General features: G+C 39.0%; 1 protein-coding gene across 4 annotated transcripts in view; it reads right to left on the reverse strand.

The window, feature by feature from the left end:
* The window catches only part of LOC127619623 (MAP7 domain-containing protein 1-like), a 69,290-nt gene that overhangs the window by 25,446 nt on the left and 16,344 nt on the right, over positions 1-27,500 (reverse strand). For 2 of the 4 annotated variants that reach the window (XM_052092541.1, XM_052092538.1), the window contains exons 2-4: positions 12,501-12,695; positions 7,144-7,212; positions 6,761-6,781 (exon numbers count right to left, since the gene is read on the reverse strand). In XM_052092541.1, the coding sequence (XP_051948501.1) occupies positions 6,761-6,781; positions 7,144-7,212; positions 12,501-12,695 (285 nt within the window). The remainder of the gene's footprint in view (positions 1-6,760; positions 6,782-7,143; positions 7,213-12,500; positions 12,696-27,500) is intronic. The other 2 variants (XM_052092542.1, XM_052092540.1) reach the window with 1 other exon arrangement.

The raw sequence follows: 27,500 nt of genomic DNA on the forward strand, positions 1-27,500 counted from the left end.
TTTTTTTTTGTGAGAAACATCTCAGAAGCAGGACACTTCAGCAAAAGTCTAAATTTGATCCACTAAATCTCACTGTGTCTAGGAGACACAATTGAGTATAAAATTCATTTTAAAGCAAATCAGAATATTTTTAGAATTCATTTAAAATAATCACAAACAATAAAACCAATTGCAATGTCCCACGAACAGGATGTTTGTCCATTAAAATGAGGAAAACTTAATAATAAAACAGCAGTTTGTTTAGTCGGAGAGACAACGAGGAGGCTCGGAATGACTTCAAAAACAATTAAAAGTCAATCAAAGCTCTTTATTTTAAACTTCAAGCATGCAGTGTGGCAGCTGTTTGCATTCTGCTCACAGTGCCGACTTAAGAAACACACAAGACATCACACTGTGGAATTTCCTGTTTTCCAGTCCCTCAACCATAACTAAACCTACACACACACAGCAGCCCAGATGGGATCTGATTTGAGAGCTTTTCATTCACAATATTGCTTCAGATCCATGTGGGGTGAGCTACTGTAGTTACTTTTTCCTTTTTAATTTCAAACACATATCTGCCTTATTAACAAAGAGAAAGTGCAAGGAAATGCAGTGACTCATGATGAGATGTGCATTGAGTCAGATAAAGGCTACATGTGTTTTATTATCACTGAAGTTCACTGAAGTAAGGCAAACCATTTAGGCAGAGATCTGAGGACAGAGAAAATGTTGCTGTTTTGTTTTGACTGAGATTTTTTTTTAGCCCATTAAAGTTCTAAAGGGAGAATAATTACATTTACAAAAACAGGTTTTGGACATGGTACCAAGTTTGGCATGATACCCACATGGTTTTGACATAATGCACAATGGTCCTATCCATTGTATGCTTTAAATGTACCTTGAATGAAAATGCTAATAATTCAATACAATGACATGACGGTCTTTTTCAAGATATTCAAAAACACATAAAAATGCAGTAAACAAAACAATTACTTGAATACACCTCTATTATGAAGAACATACTTTCTGAGTTCCGGGTTTTCTGAGGACCATCTAAATGGTGTAATCGTCCAGAGACAGGGAAAAAAGAGAAATGAAAGCTAAATGTTGGCATACGTAGTTTGGAAAAATCTTTCGTAGTTGGCAAAACAACATGGCGCTGACCACAGCTGAGTTTGTCTTTGGAAGAAATGCCTCTGGTATAATGATCTGATATGCCGTTTTTAAAATTTGAGCAATTTATTGCGAATTAATAATGCTAATTTCTGATGTAATGTCTGTGACATCTCAAAAACCTGAATAACCAACACACCTGGAAACAAAATAAACAATCTGGATTTAAAAAATCGGACTTTCTATAGCTTGGTATTATTTAATATTTCACAACACGCTGTCCACATATGTTGCCATACATTTTTAGGAAAACTATTTTCTCTAGAAATGTAGTTTAGTTGGTTCTACTAGTTACAAATAAAAAAGGGAAATGGAAAATTAACACAGCAGTCATGCTCGGGTCTCAGGAGGATATATGTATATATATATATATTCTGAGAATATTACGGTTTCCGTTTGAGTGAACACTGGTGTGTTTTGGCTGCCGCTGCTCTCCAGGTTTGAAATGTAAATACGGAATATATGTTTTCTGACTGGGACATCCGCTCATGGATGTTAGCTTCGTTCGCTGGTGGATGGTAGCTCTGATCTGTTTATGGACTGTAGACTGTTCCATTGCATGGGACTTAATTAGCTATTGGACTGAACCCCCAAGGCCTACATCTGCCACCCGGTTGCACTGTCAATTACTCCAGGGATTGATTGAGCAATCCCTCACCTCATGCTGGCTGTTTGGGGAGATCAGTTACGAGCAGCCCTGGGCTGCTGGCTCCTGGGGTGGATTAAGTGTTCTGAGCATCGGTTCTGTTAAATGGACTGGTAAAGATGGATTATGTTTTGTGGCTGGCTCTGGCATTCATTTACGTTATCCACAGCAAGAATTACGCTGCTCTGTTATTATCTCAGACTCTGATCCTGCTTCCAACATGGTTGTTACTTTTTCATCACTAGAGTTGCAACGTCTGAATTCCTCAAATCCTATCTGATTGAATCTTCAGTGATTGCGCCGCCTTGGTGGCCTTGGTATGTTCACCATGGATCTCGTTGTCGTCTGTACAAGCAGGTGTCAGCTGTCCCCTCCAGGAGTTCCTGCATACCGGCGATGTGGTCCTCATTTCGCCATCCTCCCGCTCGGGTTGCTCAGAAACGGAGTGTTAATCCAGATAATCTCTGTTTGCTGAAACGCTCCACTGTAAATTGTACTGTGATCTCGGAGTCTATTACTGTCAAGACAGCCCTGAACTATGCAAGCACAATATCGAATAAATCCTTTGTTTTAAATGACTTTTTCACATGGCACTCTTTGAGACTTAGCTCAGCCTTGGTGACTTTATCTATCTTGGTGAACATTAATCTCCGGACTGTGCATTTTTTAGTTCTCCTAGGAGCTTTGGACAGGGTGGTGGTTTTGCCAAAAACCAATTTAGATGCAAACTGCTACAAACAGGCATGTTCTCAAGTTTTGAGGTGCAGTTATTAAAGATCGACATTTACATTTACATTTACGCATTTGGCAGACACTTTTATCCAAAGCTACTTACAGTCACTTATTACAGGGACAATCCCTCCAGAACAACCTGGAGTTAAGTGCCTTGCTCAAGGACACAATGGTGGTGGCTGTGGGGATCGAACCAGCAACCTTCTGATTACCAGTTATGTGCTTTAGCCCACTACACCACCACCACATCACGGTTGAGGCCTGTACTGTGTGCTCTTGAGTACAGACCTCCTGAGGTAACAAGGACTATATTAATCAATTTAAGTTGTCCTCGCAGTGATAGGCTGTTGATTCTCTGTGACTTTAATGCCCACCTCAGTTGTCCTTACAAACATCTGGTGAAGGAGTTTGTCTGCATTTATGCAATCAGTGTCTGGTCCTACTCATAATCTGGGTCACACATTGATATGGTTTTGTCCTATGGATTTTCTGCAACTAATCTGGAGACTGTGATGTTGGTATCTCTGATCACTTCTCTATTGTATTTGACTCTGTATGCACAGGTCATCTCCACACCATCTCACAGTCTGTAAATCTCTCGGGCCATTCACTCATCCACTGCCAGTCAATTTGCAGATTCCTATCAGCCCCATTTTTCTAACTCTTCTCTTATAGGTTTGGACACTGAGGAGATGATTGAAACTTTCAATAAATCACGTTCTTCTGCTTTAGATGTTGTTGCTCCTGTTAAACTCAGGAGAACAAAGGGTAAGGGTCCCCTTCGGCCTTGGTTATATGACACCACCTGCTCTCTCAGACAAGAGTGCAGAAAGGCTGAGAGTGTAAGTGGAAGAAAGACAAGCTCCGGGTCTCGTACGAGATACTAAGAGCCTGTTTAAATAACTATAAAAAATCAGTGAAATTGGCCAAATCAACTTTCCTTTCTAAATTGATTTCAGAAAATGCGAACAGGCCTAAAGTGCTGTTTATGACGATTGACTCTGTGTTACATCCCATGTCAGTAGCCTCTCAGGAGGTGTCCGCTGAGACCTGTGAAAAGTTTCTGCAATTGTTTATCCATTAAGTCCAAGAAATTAAAGCCTCTATTAAGCCCTCAAAATTTAATTTACCACTGGTAGCTCAGCCTCTTGGCTCACATTGTTGGTTTGTTGTCTGTGATGAAGGCTGATGTTCTGCCTCCACATTTGTTCAAAAATGTTTTTGCTACATTGAGCTCTGATGTGTCTGCTATTATCAACAGCTCACTAGCTAGTGGGGTAGTTCCAACTAGTTTTAAACATGCAACTGTGCAGCTCAGAAAACACATCTTGATCCTACTGTAAATACTAATTATAGGCCCAAGTTGCCATTCAGTTCTAAGCTGCTGGAGAAAGTTGTTTATTCTAAAATAAAACATTGCAGGAGAATGAAGCAGTAAACTACTAGCTTGTATGTCTTCCCCAACCGTGGATTATGGGGAATTAACCGTCTTCAAGTGCATATCAAATGTATACTCGAAATTAGAGTGCACTGAGGGTAAGAATGAGTGAACAAAAGTAGGGAACGAGTGGCTCACTCAGAGTTCAGACACTCCTATAAAATGGTGGACACCTGAAATAGTGGGCTATATAGTGGATAGGGGCGGTTTCAGACACAGTGTGTGTTCTGTGACCGTGGGTTGGTGCCCTATGCAGGCCGCATACTCTGCGTTTCGGGAGCGGCGGTATTGCTGTACAGAAGTAATACCGACACTGAAAACTGTATCTACACTGAAATGATCACTAGTGAAAGTAGGCATTAATAAAACATGATCTTGCTTTGGTTTATATTTCAGCATTATATATAATGTTCCTGTGGGTCATTTTTCAAATTTCCAGCATAAACATTACTAGAAAGGTTTCCAAAAGGTTTTTACAAATTCATCCAGATCAGACAAGAGCCCTTAAAGTGATAGTTCACCCAAAAATTAAAATTCTCTCATCATTTACTCACCCTCATGCAATCACAGATGTATTTGCCTTTGTTTCATCGGCTGAACACAAATTAAGATTTTTAGAAGAATTTCTCAGCTCTTTTGGTCCATAAAATGCAAGTAAATGACTGTCATCATTTTATAGCTAAAAATAAATCACATAAATCAGCATAAAAGTAATCCATAAGACTCCAATGGTTAAATTGGTATCTTCAGAAGCGATGTGATAGGTGTGGATGAGAAACAGAGAAACAGATCATGTCACAGTCTTCTTCTTGTGTTTTTGGTGATTCACATTCTTCTTTGCACATAGGCCCCTGCTGGGCTGGGAGAACTTCTAGCAAAATATTACAAATATTTATCTGTTTCTCACACCTATTCTATCACTTCTAAAGGCATGGATTTATCTACTTGTGTCTTATGGATTACTTTAATGCTGCCATTATGTGCTTTTTGGAGCATAAACATTTTGGCACCAATTCACTTGCATTGTACTGACCTACAGAGCTGAAATATTCTTCTAAAATTCTTACTTTGTGATCTGCAGAAGAAAGGAAGTCATACATATCTGGGATGACATGAGAGTAAAGGATGAGATCATTTTCATTTTTAGGTGAACTATCCCTATAAAGTGATAGCTCAGACATAATTGTACATTCTGTCATCATTTCCCATCCATCATGTTTTTCCAAACCCATGTGACTTTCTGTATTCTGTGGAACACAAAATATGTTAGACAGAATGTTAGTGACTGACAGTCTCAGTCACCATTCACTTACAAAATATGGAGATAAAAAACACATTCAATGAAAGTAAATAGTGACAAACATTCTGTCTAAAATCTCCTTATTATGTTCCATGGAAGAAAGAAAAGTCATACGGGTTTGGACCAACATGATGGTGAATGATGACAGAATTTCTATTAACAATAATAATAATAATAATAATACAGTAATTCTGTAATACATGTCAAATGTGTATTATGTATTGGAATATAGGGGAGTTAACGTCCATTATGTCATTTGTGAAAGTAACGAGTTACTCACTGCTTGAGTACTCTTTTTAATTTTAATGCTTCTTACTCTTACTCAAGTTATTATTTATGTTAGTAATTGTACTTTTACTTGAGTACACATTTTGGTTACTCTACCCACCTCTGATGCTTTATAACAGCATGACTGTGCACTGAAAAATAGATTGTATTCTCAATGTAAGGCAAACTAGCAGCAATCTACCATAACAACAGGTTTATGTCTTTGTTATATACAACACTTGTCAAGTCTACCACTGAGGTGCATAACTGGACTTATCAAATCGATAAACATCTGGCCAGAAACAGTGGTCTATCAGCATCTTTCCAACTGAAAGTGAACAGATAGCTAAGAAGGCTAATCATGCTAATGGAAAATGTAATTACAGCTAATCTGAGAGAAAGGATTGGCTAACTGAAAATTAATGATGGCACATTTTTCACCCTGTGCCTGGAGGGATCTATCGAATGAGGAAAAATGGAAAAGATGAGACGTGTATGTTGATTTATGAAGGTGGATGCACAAGGAAATCATCAAATATGCATGTTTTTTGTAATGATTTGTTTCACGGGATAACATGTCATAGATGTTTAAAGTTGTTCCGGCTGATCAGGGGCAGATTTAGGCATGGCCGACAAGGGCAGCCACCCGGGGCGGCACCTTTCTGGGGGGGGGCGGTACGTTTTCTTTCTTTTTTTTCTCTGCATTTCAATTCATTTTGAAATAGGGTGGGTAGTTAGCCAGCTAATGACCAGCTAATTACTAGCTTGGAATGGCTAGCAACCAGCTACAATGTTCCAAAACACAGGCTAGATTAGGATATGACCCAGGCCGGATTCGAAACTTCACCTTCCAATTAAGCTCCACAACTTAGTGAACAATAACCTATAGGCTAAGCTCTTACTTGAATGCATATTTCAATGATCAAATGTCTGTATATATTCTTGTATCCATAGAAATTACATTTCTATTTGTAAAGACAAACATTTAATCATAGGAAACCAGTGTGCACAAACAATGAAAATGGTTTAACAGTGCAAAAATATTCAAATAAATAGAGAATAAAATATCTATACCTTTAATTATGATGATTAATGAAGTTGTGGACATAGAAATAGGATGATAATAAGCTAAACTGACACAAAAAAGGAGAAAAATAATAGGACCCAAAGAGCACAGACGTGAAGTAAATGGAAACATTTCACTAATCAAATTATTGATTACCTTGCTCCTGTGTTCTCTGGTCTGCAGCAGTAAACACAAATCACAAGCACATGTGTCAGTCACTGTCAGTCATTACCGTTAAACGATGGTGCGGACTTTACCGTAAATATGCAAAACATTTGTCTCACTAAAAGTTCAGTAAACAGCCTGTTGGCCATGTATTGGCAGGCCCAGTTAGATTCCTAAATTACAAACAGATTACATTTGACATGGGAATTGGGATATATAATTGGGATAATTATTACTTAGCCTCACATTGCCAATATTTATTTTGAACTATTTCAGCCGCTATCAGATAAATGCTTCGCACAGCATAAACGTATGATTATCTCTACATGGCTGAACCTGTCCCAGGACAAGTGTTTGTCTTTATTATGCCTTACCTAGATATTTGGCTCTCTCCTCTCGCCTCTGTTTAGCCTGTTTCTGCCGTTGCTGCGAGCTTATCCCATCTGTTGAGGAAATAAACAAATTACACTTTAAAATGTCATTTTTTCTTTTCTTCCAAGGCCAAAACATACTCTACGCAAGTACTGTGCGTGAACGCAGACGCTTGTAGATGTGCAAACTTGATTTTGTGTGTTGCTGCATTAGAAAATGTGTCAGAATGCAATTCATAACACAGCGCAAGCAAATGTTGCATTTTCAAAGTTGCCTCAAGGGGCGCTATAGAGCCCTGTCCACTTCTATGGAGTGTATTTTTGTATTCAACTACTACTTGTAAGAAAGTGCAAGAAAGTGTAATGGTAGCCAGCTGGTACGTGCTGTGCAGTGTGTAAACCTCAATCCCCTGTACTCAAGAGGCACACTAGCGACTGATGCTAGAGGCTGTAGCCTTTAGCCTCCTCGTTAGCGGTTTGAATCCTGCTTGGAGCAGGTTGAGTAGGACAGGTTACAAACGCACATTGTACAGGTATATGGTAAATCATACAGTGTGAAGCAATGTATTTGCCGCACGCTCGTAGCTGCACACACGTAAAGTATGTTACTGGCCGTAACTTAAACTCAGGTGCATTTTTTGGGCTTCTTCCTAGAATATTTCACACTCACATTTAAAAGCTCACCATTCACACATACCGTAAACTAATTGCAAAAACTGTGTCTAATTTTTTTAGAAATCCCCCCCAAATAAAAAAAGACTAAAATTATTCATGAGTAATATTCTATGTGTTTATAATCTTTTTGTCTTATTTTTTTATTCTGTCCTAACTTTGTAAACAAAATTCAGGTTCCGTTCACTCAACATCACTTTTAAAAGTCTTATTTCATTCCACTTTATGGCAGCAAGCACTAACTATGTTTTTTCTCTCTCTTTATCACATTCCACCACAATATAAAGATCTGAAATGTAGGTGGTGCTCTAACACATTTTAGCCCTTCAAAGATGTGGTTGTCCATAGACATTCAGTCTAATTTTCAGTTCATGCACCACCATTGTTATTTCATCAAATATCTCGGCCTCTGACTAGAAGCTCAATTTAAGTGGGATTAGAAAGCTGAGCTCCTCCCATTTGTGATGATATGTAACTTTTTTATCATAAATATTTTTTAGTAAAACATTTTTTTTATGATGATTTGTTTAGCCTGCTTTTCCTGCTGGATGGCATATTTTGTTCTGGACATCTAAGATATAACATTAGATTATTCAGCCAAGCAAGCTCACAGACAAGTAAAAATGGCTTATTTTTTAGGAAACTGCCTAAGGTAAAAGCAGATATGAAATGTTTAGCTATTTGGGGCTTACAGCAGCAGTGATCAGTGCATAAAAGAGACTGTGGAGCGGAGGGGGGGCAGGGCCGGGCTAGAATGTCGCACGCCCGGTCTCCAATTGGCCTGATGGGGCGCGCGAGGGATAAAGGTGGCCGGTGACGACGGTTCGAGAGAGAGAGAATTACGGGCATATCCGTCATGTGTGTGTGTGTTTATGTTTGTGTGTTTTGGTTTTGAGTTTAATTAAATATTATTTATATTGACAAGCCGGTTCTCGCCTCCTTCTTGCTCATCTTAAAGGGGTCATGACATGTTTTTTTTTATTGTATTATTATGTTCCCTTAGGTGCAATTATAGTATTAATATATTTTTTTTTAAGAAAAACTTTTAAAATCTAGTGATTTATGACCTTTTCCCACCCTGTTTCTCATCCTCTGATTCAAACAGTCTGTTTTGGGGGCGTTTTCCATTTAAGACTTCAGTGTTAACGCCCACTGTTATGATTGGCTAACGTCAGTGCCTATGTATCAATTATTGACGCCTCCAGCCAGAACAATATGCAAGTAAACTAAGTAAAAACACTGTGATTATTCATAATGAATGAAATTGCGCTTTAAAAAGTAGTTTAAAGTTTAAAATAGATTACTTACAGTTTGTGTCGTCGTTGTTCCCAGAATAGTCGGCACGGACTTATCTTTGAGCAACAGTTTTCTGGCAAAGCCAGCATCATATTGAGATTTGTTCTCAAAACAGTCATCCTTAAAATGTACAGAACAAACGCTTAAGTTAACACTGCCGTGACTGGGACGTCCGCAAAAAATAAACTGCATCCATTTTTCCCTGACGTCTGGATCTTTCGGCAGCTTATTCAGAGGTTTTGTTTGACCACAGCCAGGAACAGCACATCTGTGTGGCATCGTAATTTTCCTGTGCACAAGTAGTCTCTGTCAGAGCTCGCTGTCCATCGACTGAACACTTGTGAGGCGCACGGCGATACTGAAATGAGCGTAGTTGTCTTGCGCTTAAAGCGTAGTTATCTTGTGCTGGAGGCGGTCATATGCAAACGCTGGTACGTCACTTCTAACCGACACGTCACTTCTAACCATGAATCCAGAACGAGCTGTATTTTGAGCTTGATTAAATAAATGATTCGTTTAGAATGGGGAGGACGTCTTAAAATATTAAACTTGCAGGACGTTTTAATGATACAAAGACCTCTTATATACCAAAAGATCAAGGCAAATTTGGTTTCTCATGTCATGACCCCTTTAACCCCCTTACATTGGACACTACGCCACACTCTCCGGCGGACGACAGCCGCTCCTCTCTGGGCGAACCTTCGTCACCGGCCGCCTTTATCCCTCGCACGCCCCATCAGGCCGATTGGGGACCGGGCGTGCGACATTCTAGCCCAGCCACGCCCCCCTCCACTCCACAGAAACGTTTGTATTTGATGACTTACTAAAATCATATTTCACTTTGTGATTCTTTTGAAAATCTTTCGAACTGTGGTTTTAGGGCAACAAAATGAACTATATAGTCATTCCTGAGAATGAGAGCTTTCATTTGATATATTACATTATATTATACAGTAGTTGCCATGTAAAGGAATTTTATTTTCATATAAATATTTCAACCCCTTTACCTCGAGTGGGTGCTAATTTTCAACACAAATGTTCTGAGGCCTTATTTTGTTAATTTAAGTAACATAAATGCAGAAGTGTTGGTTATCACTAAGCTTTCAAATGATATTTCATATGCCTGACTTATGTTTACGGAAACTTTTATATTTTAAGCGTAAACTTTTTTTGCGATATAGCGCCCCCTTTGAAGTTAAGTAAAATTTATTTTCATGAAAATAAATGTACACATAAAGAACCACCCTAATATTGGACACTTTTGCTTATGGAATAAAATAATCGTGGTTGGGTTTCATTTCACTCCTATCATAGTTTATTAGCAGGAAAATATAAGAAGCTGAGACCAGTGCAGACAGACAGCACACTGGAGGTTAATTCATTCACTAATTAGGGAGCAAGGGAGCATCCTAGGGCTCTCTATGCAGTTAAGTGCATTCAATCCTAAAATCAGACCAAAAGTTCAGTTTCAGGCTGCAGATGATGTTTGGATCACTCAACATGTTTGACACACACGGGACAATGATAATCAGTACAGAGATTCATAAAGTATCATTTTATTTTAAGATGGTTGGCAGAGATTGGATGATGCTGGAGATTACTTTGAATCTGAATTAATTATGCAAATTTTTGAAATAATATCTGTAACGTCTCAAAAACTTAAATAACCAGCATTCCTGGAAATATAATAAACAACTTGATTTAAAAATCAAACTTAGTCCGCTGTGCAAATTTTTTTCTCTGTATCTATATGTTATAAAACAAGATGACGAAAAAAGAAAACAAAGGTGTCGAATATGACCCATTTTCTTTGATACTGGATAAATAAGACATAAGCTGCGAAATTTCTCTCTCAGACGAACCCTCCCTTTTTTAATTTGGTGATCACACTGATCGAATGTACAGGATGCTCTTCAGTGATTTACTTCGATTAGCATGCATGCACTCCTATTTAATCTGTGCGTTCTTTTCGTTAAGTGTTCCCCACATGTAATGCAGTATGCATGCAACATTTTCCCAGTGAATCGAACTGTTACTATGGCAACCGCTCTGCCTTGCGCCCACCATCAAAAGAACTCTGCAAAGCCTTATACACTCGAGACAGTCAGGCTGTTTGAGAACACTCAACAAATCTTCTCTGGACGCACACACACTCACACACACTTCCTAAGGCTTGCTCTCTGCTTTAATGCATGGCCACGCGGGGTTTCCACGTCTCGCCCTTTTCACAAACAATGACTTGGCCTGCAGCCACGAATGTCTGACCAATTTTTTATTTTATTTGTTTAAAGTCAGCCTGGTGAAATGGAAGTTCACGTGCAGTCCACTAAATAGTCAGCTTTTTCCTCCATGCAGCCATTTTTCGAGTCTCAGGAGCATTTGTTTTACTTGAGCAAGGAATGCTCTGCGTTCAATACAAGTGAAGCTGAATCAATCATACTTGCGGAATAATGTTGATTACCACAAACAAAATTATTACGACTCGCCCCTCACAGTAAGTAAGGCGCTTACAATGTAAGTAAATAGGGCCAGTCCATAAATGCTAAATTACACACTTTCAGAAGAACAGCCACAAGTGATCACATGACCTTACCTTTTCTGTGTAAAGTTATATTTAACACTGGGATTACAGAGTTTTATGTCATGCAATGAAGTTTTAATTCTTGGATACAACTGTACACATATAAGGTTAGTAAGAAATGTTAGCACATTAAAATCCTGTGATCACATATAATGTTTATGTCTTGTGGCCAGGGCTGGACTGGTAATCTGGCATACCGGGCTTTTTCCCGGTGGTCAGACGCACTTTGGGGCCGTTCAGGGGCGGACTTGCCATCGGGGGAACCGAGCGGGTTGGTGTGTCGGCCACGAAACGGGCCTAAAATTATTACCATAAGCTAAAATTATCCACCGCGTAATGCAGAACGGACCACCAAACGGTGCCGCGATATGCAAAAAAGGACAGCGAACAACCCCCCCACACAATTTTTGGCTCAACCCTGCCCACCACCACCCCACCACAATTTTTTGACGAAAATGACATTAAGCCTCAAATGCTTTCCATTGAGCTTAACTTGTATTGAACCTGGGACATTCTTTTAATCCATTATCAAATGGTTCATCTAATATTTGAATATCAGGCCATTCTTGGGGGCTTGGGTAGCTCAGTGAGTGTTAAAGCTGACTACCACCCCTGGAGTTACGAGTTCAAATCCAGGGTGTGCTGAGAGACTCCAGCCTGGTCTCCTAAGCAACCAAATTGCCCGGTTGCAAGGTAGGGTAGAGTCACATGGGGTAACCTCCTCGTGGTTATATAATGTGGTTCTCACTCTAGGTGGGGCACATGGTGAGTTGTGCGTGGATGCCGCAGAGAATGTGAATTCTCAGTATACCTTTTTTAGGCGGGGAGTTGGCAGTGCCTCCAGGTGTGGTGGGTCTCGGGTCAGATTTGATTGGTTCTGTATTTGATGGTGGATCTGTTATGAGGGAGCAGTCTGTGATCGTTGTGTCGTCCGCTTTCAGGATCTCACTGTCCATTTCATTCTCTTTCTCAAGAGTGCCACTTGTCTCTAGCGGAGATGTGAGAACTGGTGAAATAAAAGTAAGAAAGAAAGAATAAATAATTAACTACATTTCTAATAAATAGCAAATAATACACTTTCACCCAATCTTATCATGTTGTTGTAAAGTCTGAGTGCAAATTGAATAAGTAAGAGCTTCCAAATACCAAAAGGAATTTATTCATTGCCTTAACGAGCATTACTACTAACTATATTAGTTATAGTATTTTCAGGGGAACTATGGTCATCCTGGCAAATTTTAATAGGAATATATTTAACAGCCTTATCATTTTGAGCATCACTGCCCTGACAAACTACAGCACCATTTCTGTCTCCAGGAATATTAATACAGTACATTGTACACATCCAGCATACTAAAAACCGCAATGTATCAGATTTTCAGCTTGATTCACTTTGTAGAAACATGTTCACTCTCATACCTTGCTAACCACTTCAACCCCATTAGCAGGGCATTAGCACCCTGTTCACACTTTACTCACACATAAAACACGTTAAAGACGCATGTGATCTCCCTCCCTCAGGCTTTTCACATCATATACATTATACATTCAGTGATGAGAGACTGAGAGAGGAAACATTAGCCTCCTGCATCTCACTTTTCGTGAATATGAAGGATTGTATGAGACATGAAGGAATAGCTTGCTACGCTAATGCACTGCGTATCGTGCTAACTAAATGATGGCGTGAATTTTGAGTAATATTGAGACTACCAATATTTTAACTGATTTTAAAGGGTTTTTAAGACAACAATAGGGCGGTTGTTATCTCCAAGTTGAAGTCAACATGAGCAACCATGTGAAGTATTTCCAAGTGAAACAGGATAGGGGAGGGTCTGAAAACTAAAAGGGCTTGGTGACCTCACCCGAACAAGAAAGTCATTCAGGCGGGCCTAGATAGCTCAGCGAGTAAAGACGCTGACTACCACACCTGGAGTCGCAAGTTCAAATCCAGGGTGTGCTGAGTGAATCCAGTCAGGCTTCCTAAGCCAGGTTGCTAAGGTGGGTAGAGTCACGTTGGGGTAACCTCCTCGTGGTCACTATAATGTGGTTCTCACTCTCGGTGGGGCACGTGGTGAGATGTGTGTGGATGCCGCAGAGAATAGCTTGAAGCTTCCGCTGTAACGCACGCAACATGACACGTGATAAGATGCGCGGATTGACGGTCTCAGATGTGGAGGCAACTGAGATTTGTGCCACCCAGATTGAGGCGAGTCACTACACCACCACAAGGTCTTAGAGCACATTGGGAATTGGGCATTCAAAATTGGGGGAAAAATGGGATTTTGAAAAATTAATGATGAAAAATTAAAATGAGATTTTTCATTTCTTGTTGTGAATAACATGTAGGGTTGGGAATCGTAGGGAATTTAATGATTGCGGTCATTAGATTATTTTGGTACTTCGGGAAAAAAAGATTTTGAATTAAAATTGCAACCATGTACGTCATGCCGGGGGCTCCCCGACCTGAGAGAACGAGGCAGGAATGTGGCAGGGTGGAGGGCGGATTGTGATGCTACACACTCGGTCCCTAATCAAGCTAATTAAGCCCTTGAGAGGGATAAGAGCAACTGGAGACGGCAGTGCGAGAGAGAGATTTACGGGCAGCTGTGTGTGTGTGTTTGTGTTTATTATTAAACTATTATTTATATTGTCAAACCAGTTCTTGCCTCCTCCTTTCCATTAATCCATACATTTGTTTTACAGGGATTTTATCCCCTTTTTAACCCAATTTGGAATGCCCAATTCCCAATGCTTTTAAGTCCTGGTGTTCATGTAGTGACTCATTTTAATCCAGGTGGCAGAGAACAAATCTCATTTGCCTCCACGTCTGAGACACCATGGCTTGTTGAGTGCGTTGCCATGGAGACATAGCACGTGTGGAGGCTTCACGCCATCCAGCGTGGAATCCACGCACAACTCCATGAGCCCAACCGAGAACACACCACACTATAGCGACCATGAGGATGTCACTCTACCCTCCCTAGCAACCAGGCCAATTTGGTTGCTTAGGAGACCTGAAGTCACTCAGCATGCACTGGGATTCAAACCAGCAAACTAGCAAACTCCAAGGGTAGTAGACAGCGTCTTTACCACTAAGCTACCCAGGCCGGTGTAGATTTAAAAGAACCGTCTCATAAGAGTCATTTGGTCAGAAGAATGCACAACATCAAAAAACGTTAACAGAACCAAAAGTCATAAAATAATTTAATTCCAGTATTTTTTGGTCATATTTAATTCGTAATCCTAATAACATGCACAGAAAACCCCCAAATCTTCACATCCCACATTTACTGGATTCCACAGCAACTTTTCAATGGATTAACTGAGAACTGTAAAAATCCATGACTGTTTTCTTTCTGATGAGTTTAGATAATGATTATGGGATGAATCTAATCAGATTAACAGCTAACAAAATGTGTTTATTGTCATCATGTCAGACACAGAAATTAGCTTCTGATGTGTTGAAAGCCTGCCGGATAAACAGCAAAGTAGCTAGACCCTCTGGAGAGTCAAATGGAAGGGCAATTTAAGGTCCGGTGCAATAAATCGTCCACTGTGTTCTTGGGCCAACGGCTTCATCATTTCAGTTTCAAACAGACAATATTCATTGGAGAGAGCGGAAAAGTCATTTTCAATACGAGCACCAACTCGTCTCTGTGTCAGACCTAAACGTTCTGTGTCACTTATGTTGTTAAAGGGATAGTTCACCCAAGTCATTTGACCAGATTTGACCAAATCAGCATAAAAAATTTGAAAAAGTCTGCCTGTGTATTACCAACGTGTCCAAGAGCAAGAATCTTAAAACCAGGTTTCTCCAGGAAGATTGTCCCAGTAATAAGAGTACCGTAAAGGTCGAACCTTCACTGTAGCCTCTATGTGGTGGTTTGCATTTACTATCAATTTTGTTTACATAAATAAACGCAATATTATTAGTGGATTCAAAAGTATGTATCACATTATTGTAGCTAAAAGCTAAAGTTCATCAAAGTACAGTGTATGACGGCCGGCTTTGGTTGTTTTCCTTGCCGTGTAATCTTCTGTCTAGTCTGTGTTTCAAGTTCAGAGCATGGCGTCTGGATCCTGACTCATCGGTTTGGTTCGGTCTTGTTTCTGAGTCAGGATCCGGACACTCATGATCCATGTCTTGTCTTGGCGAGAGCATGGCTCCGTGTTCGGTTTCGGGTCTCTCGCCATGCGCTCTTGTCTGGTCTTGTTTGAGCACATGGCTGATGACGGCTTCATTGCCATGTGCTCTTCCTGTCCAGGCTGTTGTGTTTTTTGTGAGCACATGGTTCTTGTTAAGCTGCTTGCCATGTGCTGTCTCTTGTCCTGACCCCGCCCCCTTGTTACCTCATTATTAGTTAATTTGCTTCACCTGCTTTCCTTTTTACCCGCCTCGCTTTCATTCCTATTTAACTCCACTGTGTTATTTGTCTTGTGCCAGTTCGTTGTGGTTTATCACCCTGTCAGGTTCTCCCCTGTCGTGTCTGTGCCAGCCTGGAGCATCCAACCCAGTCTATTCTGCCTTGGTCCTTTAAGTGTTCCCATTTGGGATAGTTTTTGTTTCTTTTTTGAGTATTTAAATAAAAGCCCATTCTTCTAACTTTCTACGAGTCCCCGCCCTCTCTTCTAATGATCTGGACACATTTAGGCATCCTTTTACATTCGGAGTTGAAAGAAATAATCCAATGAATGATCTACTCACTTGACCAACACAAAATGTCTGAAATCGCCGTATATACGTGTAGCAGTGGCAAATTCTCAGGGCCTGCAAAGCCTTCACTGCTGGCCTAACATGCCAAATAAATATTTTTCATCCTTTTATTCTCAATCACCTTTTTGCCTATGTATATTTAATCTATTTCCACTCTTAATTAATCTACAAACAAATAGAGAAAAATGAAAAATGCTTGACGCAAACAAGCGAAGGGTGACAGAAGTTTCACAAGTCACATGCCCGAAGCAGCGCATGAGCTCCACCCCCTCAGGCCTCCAGAATTTCCACAGAATCCCTCAACAGTGCAAATTAATGCGCATTTAATATCAGATTGTCATATTCATCAGCCAATCAGATTGATTTATTTGTTCTTGTTGGGTGTGATCTTTAGGATATGTCACGGCCGAGGCCTTCTGGCTGGCCTTGAGTGACGCAATCACGCTTTAAGTGACATAATTTGAAAGCAAAGTCTGTGAGATCTTGCTGACGAGTCGGCTGTCATCACTGCTGGGATTGCCGGTGAGAAAGAGATCCTTATGGATTTAAAAACAGGAGATGTTCTGCATGACCGTGTGATTGCTTAATTTATTAAACAGGAAAGAAGGACTGATTTTCACTTCAAGTAAATTGGTAAGTGTTTTTGCATTGTCATAGCAACATCAGGAGTTTTCTAAGTGTAAATTAGAATGCTGGAACATTAAGTAGTGCTGCGTTCCATTCAACTCGGAAAGTCGGATTTTACAACTTCCTACTGGGAAAAGTGCAATGGAATGTCATCTTGAAGTCAGAATTACAACTTGTAGGCTCATGCAGAAATTTTCAACTCGAGATGTAAGTGATAAACATTCACTTTATTAAGAAATATCGATAAATGAGTTTGTTTCCACATTACATGATATTAAAGCTTGTTTAACAAACGCCTGCAGAAACAGGTGTATAAAACATTATAATCTCTTTTGATAATCGTACACCTGTAGCACAAATGCTAGCGCTGCAGCATTGTTTATCAGTTGGGTTGCTAGGAGACATCTCTAATGAGAGTCAAACCCCTGCTAAGCTAACGGTAGCATTGCAGTTCCGAATATCGTGGAATGGAATGCATTTATGGTCGGAGATGTCAAGTAGGAATGTCCCACATCCAACTTGAATGGAACGCAGCATGAGCGTGTACCCTGACGTTTAACATTTAAATAGCAAATATTATTAGATAGATATTTTCCAGGTATTATAGACCTCCTTGGTAGATTCATATGAAAAATTCTGTTCGGGAGACGTTCATTTCACAAAACAGTCATGCTGCAGTTAAAATTAGGCTTGAGCATTAAGTGTCGTTTCAAGTTTTGGCTTTCATGCGTGGATGTGTTTTTAAAATGTCAATTGGTAATATTAGTTAGCTGAGACATAATGTATGATGCCCAAAGGCATAGGGTGTCTTATTCAGTGTTAAACTGTGTTTTCTTAATGACATGAATCACACTGAAGGCCCAGACTTAAAATGCAACGCCCGCCACTGACGCGTAGCCTACACCATTGGGTTGACGCAGAAGTATAAATCGGCCTTAAAGGGATAGTTCACCCAAAAATGAACATTCTCATTATTGAATCACCTTCATACCATCTCAGATGTGTATGACTTTGCTGAATACAGATGAAGATTTTTAGAAGTGAATGGGTACCAACATTTTAAAGCTCCAAAAATAAAATAAAGGCAGCATAAAAGTAATCCACACAACTCCAGTGGTTTAATCCATGTGTTCAGAAGATTTATGATAGGTGTGGGTGAGAAACAGATCAATATTTATGTCCTTTTGAACTATAAATTCCCCTCCCTGCCAAGTAGATGGTTAAATGCACAAAGAATGCAAATCGCCAAAAATAAAAGAAGAAGAATGTGAAGGTGAAGGTGAAAGTGAAAGTGGAGATTGATAGTAAAAAAGGACTTAAATATTGGTCTGTTTCTCACACACACCTATCATATCTCTTATGAACACATGGATTTAACCACTGGAGTCATATGGATTATTTTTATGCTGCCTTTATGTGCTTTTAGGATCTTCAAAAGCTTTGGTAACAATTCACTGTGAGGACCTACAGAGCTAATAATTTTCTTCTAAAAATCTTAACTTGTGTTCAGCTGAAGAAAGTCACACACATCTGGGATGGCATGAGGGTAAAGAGTAAATGATGAGAGGATTTTCATTTTTGGGTGAACTATAAATCGCTTTGGAAGAAGTATAAGCTACCAACTTGACCTCTGACCTTGCATTAATTAATGGAATGGTGTAACACCAAAATGGTAGCCTATATCACCCTGTTATTTGATGTTAAACCAAAGTTTTTGTAAAAATCGACTTGCATCTTGACCCATGACCTCACAGGGTAAACATGAGGTCAAAGCAGGGTGTAAACATCCTGTGTTGATTAGAGAGCAGGTCTGTATTTGTCCAGTTGCTTCTGAGGTCACTGAGGTTTTAGTCTTTGATTATGCAGCTGTTGTCTTCTGAGGGCCAATGCTGTAGATCTCATGGCGTCCATAAGACAACAACAAAAAAAAGTGACAAAAAATGTCAATTGGCTGTTTAGTTGTGGTATGGTTTAGTATGCTACTATATGCTACTGTACATTCTACAGTATGTATGGACTATAAATAGCTCTGGGTGCCAGAAAAAGCATGGTAACCATAGTTTTTACCAATAGTAGTAAAATTAGTAGACAATAATTGATATTTTTTAAGAATAGGAATCAATCAAGGCTTAACCAGAGAGATCTTTCTCTCTTGCTTTTCTCTCGTTCTCTCTTTGAGAAAGAAAAGTCAGATGATAAGTCTCTCACGAGCCTCCCCTCCGAGCTCTTTTTAGACGTTCTCATGTTCAGCCTGTAAAGGTTAGCAGCAGGCTAATGTCTCACTGCACTCGTTTACCGAGACTGAAGGGACAAACTGTCTATTTTAACAAAGAGACTTCATCTGGCCCGGCAACGAAACAGAAAGTGTGCCATTTTTCTCCTGCTAAGAAGCAGATATGTTCACGCTAACAGATGCTAATTTACTCTAATTTGGAGATAGAATCAATTAGTTCTTCACAGAAGTAATTGGGCTGGCAATACACAAGGCATGTTAGATGTGAGATACAATAAGTAGATGCAAGTGTATGTTATCACAACGATACGGCAAATTTAGGATGGAGAATTTATGTTATCTCTTAAGACGCCCAACAAGTCAAAGGTCAAAAGATCAAACGTCAAATGTTCCATGTAAAAACAAGTGCAAACTCTTTCAGAACAACTCAAAATCAAATCAAATCAAATCAAATCAAATTACTTTATTGTCACACTACCATGTACACAAGTGCAACAGTAGGTGAAATTCTTGTAATTTCAGCACGGTTGTTAGTACTGATTTTCAGAGATTTTCAGACCACCTATATGTTTGTAAAGTACACAAAAAGGGTCACAGGAAAGACCTGAATCTATACTGATGGTCGGAAGGTTCTTCTCATCCTGTATAGGGCACCAAAGTGAGTTATTTCATACTGGACAAACAGGGAAATAATTAATTGTTTCAATCCCAGTCTGTACACATTACCTTTTCTCCCCCAATTTGGAATACCCAATTCCCAATGCGCTCTAAGCACTTGTGGTGGTGTAGTGACACGCCTCAATCCGGATGGTGGAGGCCAAATCTCAGTTGCCTCCGTGTCTGAGACCGTCAATCCGTGCATCTTATCACATGGCTTGTTGAGTGCGTTACCATGGAGACATAGCACGTGTTAGGGCTTCAAGCTACTCTCCGCGGAATCCACTCACAACTCACCATGCGCCCCACCGAGAGTGAAAACCACATTATAGCGACCACAAGGAGGTTACCCCATGTGACTCTACCCTCAACCGGGCCAATTTGGTTGCTTAGGAGACCTGTCTGGAGTCACTCAGCACACCCTGGATTCAAACTCGTGACTCCAGGGATGATAGTCAGCGCCAATACTCGCCGAGCTACCCAGGCCCCCCCTCTGTACACATTTTCTAAAAAACAAAGGACCATTACATTTTTGTACATTTTGACATTATTTTCATGACAGTCATGCACATTTTACTCCCATATTTTCAATACCGCAATGCGGAAAAATGGTCATTATGATATTCTCATTACTGAAACTAGAAAAAAATTATATGTTATTAAAAATTGTGAAGTATTTATACATCCTAGAAGCACTCCCTTGGTACTGCCTTTTATTTATGCTGATTTTATTAAAATAACTTTATTCAACAGCATTTTTTTACTGTAATACTGTAAAAAAGTATTGTGTCACTGTAAGGAAAATCATCATTGAAAATGGGAATAGAAACAGTAAAATGCCCAGAAACGTTATGGTAATGAGATTTGGGGGGTAAAATGTGCTTAAGTGTTCTAAAAATAATGCAAAAGATCTTAATGGTCCTAAATGTAGTCTTCATTATATTTATACAAAACATACTTTAATCTATATATATATATATATATATATATACACAGTATATGTCGATTTAACGTGTTAATTCAGTGTGATTAATTTTATAAAAAATAGCGCGCTAAAAAAAATTATTAAATTAATCGCAATGCCCCCGTATAAGGAAAGAAATGCAAACTTGTAGTACCACCCGTTTACTCCAGAGGGCAGTAAGTGAAACTTCAGCTGCGTTGCAATGCGCAGTTTATACAGTGAAGAAAAACAACCTTCAGCAGACACACAACTCACACTTGGAGTGCAAATGCGAACTAAGGGATCTCAAGATGTGTTTAAAGATTGAGTATTAAACTATATTTAACTTGACACAGTGACCTAAACATTTTATGTTTATGACGCAACACACCCGAGACGCAACACAAGGTGTAAATTGACGGTCCTTAAACAAGCCCTCGTAATAAATCTCCAACTGATTGACAAATTCACTTGTGTAATGGATTGCTATGAACTGTGTGTCAATGATTGACTTATGATCAATAATATGGTAATAAACAATACATTGTATTCTAAAGCCACTTTTTGTATTGTCTTATCAATGATGAACTCTTCTGCTACAGGAATGTAATGTATTTTAATTATTTGAATATTTAATAAGATAACTATGTATAATTATTTCATCATTATATAGTGAATTATTGTTATATGAGGGGCTTTCTCAGCAAATATTTGTATATGCGATTAAATGCGATTAATCGCGAATAATTCATCGGGACATCATGTAATTAATTCGATAAAACATGTTAATCGTGTAGGATGTAGGAAAGAGTTCAAGACCGGAGACGAGAACATTTGGGAACATGAAAGAGAAAGAAAAACTGCATGTGATCCACGGATGAGATAATGTTTGGGTAGAAGGACAAAAAGATCAAAACAAAGCCGTAAACCCAAGACTAAAGCATGAGAATTTTTTAGGACATGTCCAGGCAGATCATCAAAGAGAGATTCAGGCATTTCAGACAAAAGATGTGGCTTTACAGAAAGAAGGTCACAAGGATCCTAAAGAAAGTTGAAAGTTCGTGGCAAATTTAGGACTGCTCATTTTCACATCCAAATGAACTTTGCATCAAACTAGTGGCAAATTGTTCTTCGTCGCAAATAGGTTCACCACTACCGGCGAAGAGCTGCAAACTTCTGGCAAACATTTGCGGTGAATCAAAAGCTTGTTTGCATGTGAAAATAACGAGGGTCAAATTTGTTGCCCAGAAAAGAGTCTTTGATTCAAGCATTTGTTGACATAAACATCTAGCCAGATCTGTCACTGAGCTAAACTTAAAACACCTGCGTTTGAGTCCAAAAGTTCATGTGATGGGTCTATCGGGTCCATTGATGCTGACTCAGATTTCAGCTCCAACACAGATGCTTTCAGTAAAAATAGATCTCATAATCCCTTATCGGCCATAAAAGGAGGGAAGATTTCACCTAGACTCTTTTGAAAAATAAAATTCAAATATAGTGGACAAAGGAAATATAACGAGAGATGAAAACTGCAAAACTCACTGCCCAACCTGATATCATAAACATTAGGTAACCGTGGCACATTTTTGTAAAATTACATTACGTGGTTTCTTTCATGTATTGCAGTGTTTCCGAGGTGAAATGTCCACTGGGTGGCGCTAAAAGCGAGTTACATTTTATCCCAAACGTATGAGGTTTATAAGCTTAATGCTCGAGTTTTAAATCAATAAAACCGATCACCCTACCCTAAACCTTACAAATAGTTTCATAAAAACCAAATGTGAGATTAAAAAACGCAATTGCTGAAGCAACCACGTAATTTTGTGGTACCGTAATTTCCGGACTATTGAGCGCACCTGAATATAAGCCGCACCCACTGATTTTTAAATAAAATATTATTTTAAACATAAATAAGCCACACCTGTCTATAAGCCACAGGTGCCTACCGGTACATTGAAACAAATTAACTTTACTCAGGCTTTAACGAAACACAGCTTGTAATAAAAATAAATAGGCTTTAACGAAACAGCGGGGTGTGGCAGCGGGGGCGTGGTCAAGCGCCCGTCCGGGAGAGAAAAGTGGTAAGGGCCACAGCAATGTTTACAATCAATTTTATAAAGTGTCTCAATTCTTCTATGCGCCAACACTAGACTGACGTGTGACACCGGTGTTAGACATAATTTAGCGCAGGTGTAAGCGCCCTTACAGCTTTTCTCTCCCGGACGGGTGCTTGACCATGCCCCCGCTGCCACACACGGCTTGTAATAAAACATTTGCAGTAAACAGTAGCCTACCAATAAAGTCATTGGTCACTATCTTCCTCGTCCTGTGCACTGAAACCACTGAAGTCATCTCCTTCGGTGTCGGAGTATAGCCTCAGATTTAGTTGTCCTTTTGCACTGAGTCAATTCCTCACGCTGCTGTTTCCAACGTCTTATCATCGACTCATTAAGACCAAGCTCCCGTGCAGCAGCTCTATCTCCTTTTCAACAGCCAGATCAATCGCCTTCAACTTGAAAGCAGCATCATATGCGTTTCTCCATGTCTTTGCCATGGTGAGGGTGACAAAATTACTACCGTAATCAGAATGATGGGTAATTTCATTGGTCTAATGAAAGCTTCACGCCGCCAAAAAACTGAGCACGTCACAGAATGTTTTTTTTATAATTTTTTTTATAAAATTTGAAAGCGGGAAAAATCCATATATTAGCCGTGTCATTGTATAAGCCGGGAGGTTCAAAGCGTGGGAAAAAAGTTGCGGCTTATAGTCCGGAAATTACGGTACTTCTATGACACTTTCGGCTAACATGTCGACTCATATAGCTCAGTTTAATTTCTCAAGTAGAAGTAAAAGTACTAACGCGAATAACTACTTGAGTAAGTGTAAGAAAGTATTGAATTAAAGTAGCGAGTAACTAGTTACATCGCAAAATCTGATTATTAATTTTAACCCCTTGCATGCATGAATCATGTGTCTATGTCATCTTTTATACCCACTATTACAGTGACAGTATAAAAATGAAAATTATATAATTTATTCACCCTCATGTTGTAAACCCGTATGACCTGGACACAATGAACACAATTAAGGAGATGTTAGACAGAATTTTAGCCTCAGTCACCATTCACTTCCATTTGTTTGTTTATTTCCATTTTTGAAAGCGAATGGTGACTGAGGATGTCAGCCCCTAACTTTTTGCCAAACACCTTGTTTTTGGTTCCAGAGAAGGTTTAAATGAGTCTAAATGATGACAGAATATTAATTTATGGGTGAACTGTCACTTTAAGGATGCGTGACAGCAATTATTACCTAAAAGTTAGAAATGACTCACAGGCTCAATTATATTATTATGTATAATATTGTGTATTCTGTGATGAATTAAAGCAAGATCATGCATCATTAACGCCTTATGTCGCCATTTTTTCAACTTTGTAAAGTCCTGCATGGATTCTTAGTTCAGTAGGCTATATTTTGTAGGGTACATACAATATCAAGTTGTAACTACACACACTTATCTGTGGTTTTGCATTAGCATATGTGCTCTGAGAGTCAGTGATGGGATTTAGAGACACAATAGTGTGAAGTGGGTCAGTGGCCCTTCCATAACAGGTCTGTATGTGGACAGCAGCGGGAAGAGCACAACCCTGTGATCTGTGGATCTGGGTCAGTCAGACCTCCGGCATGTACGGCATGCAGCCCTACTGTCTGTGTAGATGGCAACAGAGCATAACATGGCACAGGACGCCTGAGTTCTGCAAACACAGATGCACATGACCGACAGAGAGGAGCAGCAAAGCTGAACAAGGACAGTGAGAGGGAAACTATGAGTAACAGCTTGTATATCTTTCTTCCCTTGTGGCATTATGCCAATTATGCCACAAGGGCTTTTCTTTAAAAAAGAAGAAGCAGAAATCGAAGTTACAGTGGAAGTGAATGGGGCCAATTGTTAAAGGCAGAAATGTGAAGCTTATAATTATATAAAAGCACTTACATAATTTCTTCTGTTAAAACCTGTGTATTATTTGAGCTGTCGTTTTAGGATTTACACCATTATATCATCATGGCAACAAAGTTGTATATAACTGAGAATTGGTTAACATCACACTTAAATCATGCTAACACATATTGTTTACATCTTGTGAAACAGTGAGTATTTGAATGTTTACAGATTGGCCCCCATTCACTTCCATTGTAAGCTCCTGACTGTAACCCAGATTTAGCTTTTTTATTTTTTTCAAGAAAAGGATGGATGAAGTCGAAATCAACTTTTGTGGTAATCAACATTATGCCATAAATGTTGTCGATTGAGCTTAACTTGTATTGAACCCAGAATATTCCTTTAAAGGGATAGTTCATGTAACAATATAAATTCTGTCATAAGTTACTCACACTCATGTTATTCAAAACCCGTTTGATATACTCTCTTTTGTGGAACAGGCAGACTGTCGGTCTCACACACACACACACACACACACACACACACACACACACACACACACACACACACACACACACACACACACACACACACACACTGTACACCAGAGGATGCTCGAATCATCCAAACACCATTAATTTTAGAACAACTCTCTGGATCTCTCCCACTGAATGAAGTCAGCCAACCGCATGCACAAATGGAAACTCTGGAAACAGTTTATACAGTATCCTGAAATATGGTATGGGCACAAAAAAAGCAAAAGCATTCTTAAACCAAAAAGCTTCAATCTGATTGGCTGGCAACAATGTCATTTCCAGGAATTGGGGTGAAAAGATTTTTATTGGTCCACTAAGAAACTGTCATGACCTACTAGGCTGCTACAATGAGTGCTTTAGAGGACAAACTATTTGCTGGATTTGACAAAAATTGCAAAGCTAGTAGCATCAAATCTATGAATGTGTTAAGCTTTTTTTGAAGCATTTGGCAGCAATAAAATAAACTAAATCAACGAGAACTGTATAAAAACACTTTGTGTTTAGTAACAGACCTACCTATCTCTGTGTAAAAATATATTCATAATAATAATAATTACACTGTCAACAAGATGATTTTCTGACCTGCAGATTTGAGAAAAAAAATAATGGGCAAAAATGTACATTTTTACCCTTCCCTACAAACTAATATATTACTCAAATGCATATAATATTCTGGCTTTCATCATCATTTATAAAAAATAAAAAAAAGATATATATATATATATATATGTTTTTAGCCTTGGACATGGAATGACCTTATCATCAATTAAACGTAGCCCCTAAACAATATGTAAGAACAAAACAAACCGTGGTTGGTTGCATTGCGTGTCAGTCAAACAGTCTTTTCCTGTCTAAATGGGACAGAAAAAGCTACAAAAAAGACCAGATTTTAGGCTGATAGACAAAAATCTGGCTATGCAAGACTACTAGGGACATATCTGTCTAGTTTGGGCACAAGCTGTTCGACAAATTAAACAGTTTGTGGCACAAAGAGAAAAGTGGTTCCAATTGAAATAAGCCTAATAAGAACCACACAATCTGCCTAGATGGTTGCCCCTGATAACAGACATAACACAACAACAACAGCAAGCATTTTTAAAAGCCACTGTCCGTAAGCAAAAGTTGCACCATTGCTAATTGGTCTCCTACCGAGATGTTTCCAGCTTGTTTGATGTGTGACTGATCAATTATCCAGAACTAATCAGCTGCAGTAATTGTTTTAACTCATTCAGGGAACTATGATGTTCCAAGAGGTCATAATTCATATGAAATTAGATTCCAAAAAGAGCCCTAAAACATTTAAAGAGCCTCTGACCTCAAATCGGTATAAATGAGGAAAGCTGCATTAGGAATTGTATCCTTGTCAAAGCTACATTAGAGCTGCCTAAAGATGATTTCATGGAAAGAACATCCACATGTGTGCATGCATGTTTAAACTGTGTAGATGTGCAGCATATCAGTACAGTTGATTTTGTTTACATCCCGATGACCCACATCTATCCGTGTGTATGTGTCGGCAGAACGAGATAGGGTGAAAAAGGTCATGAAAAAATGAATTACGCCTGTCATGAGTTCAAGAAACCTGGACTAACATTATAAGTTTAATTGCTACAAAAGTGTAGAATATAACATTAAAAACCTATTTTAAAGTTGAAGTGTGTAAATTCTGTACAGACAGACAGACAGATAGATAGACAGACAGACAGACAGACAGACAGACAGACAGACAGATAGATAGACAGATAAATTGAATAACAGAACAACAGATAGATAGATAGATAGATAGATAGATAGATAGATAGATAGATAGATAGATAGATAGATAGATAGATAGAGAAATAAACTGAATGAAAGAACTACAGATAGATAGATAGATAGATAGATAGATAGATAGATAGATAGATAGAGAAATAAACTGAATGAAAGAACAACAGATAGATAGATAGATAGATAGATAGATAGATAGATAGATAGATAGATAGATAGATAGATAGATAGATAGATAGATAAACTGAATGAAAGAACAATAGATAGATAGATAGACAGAACAAAACAGAGAGACAGATAGATAGAAAGAATGATAGAATGATAGACAGATACATTTAATGATAGAACAACAGATAGATAGATAGATAGATAGATAGATAGATAGATAGATAGATA

The sequence above is a fragment of the Xyrauchen texanus genome, chromosome 26 (assembly GCF_025860055.1).
Source record: "Xyrauchen texanus isolate HMW12.3.18 chromosome 26, RBS_HiC_50CHRs, whole genome shotgun sequence".
In the NCBI taxonomy this organism is placed as follows: Eukaryota; Metazoa; Chordata; class Actinopteri; order Cypriniformes; family Catostomidae; genus Xyrauchen; species Xyrauchen texanus.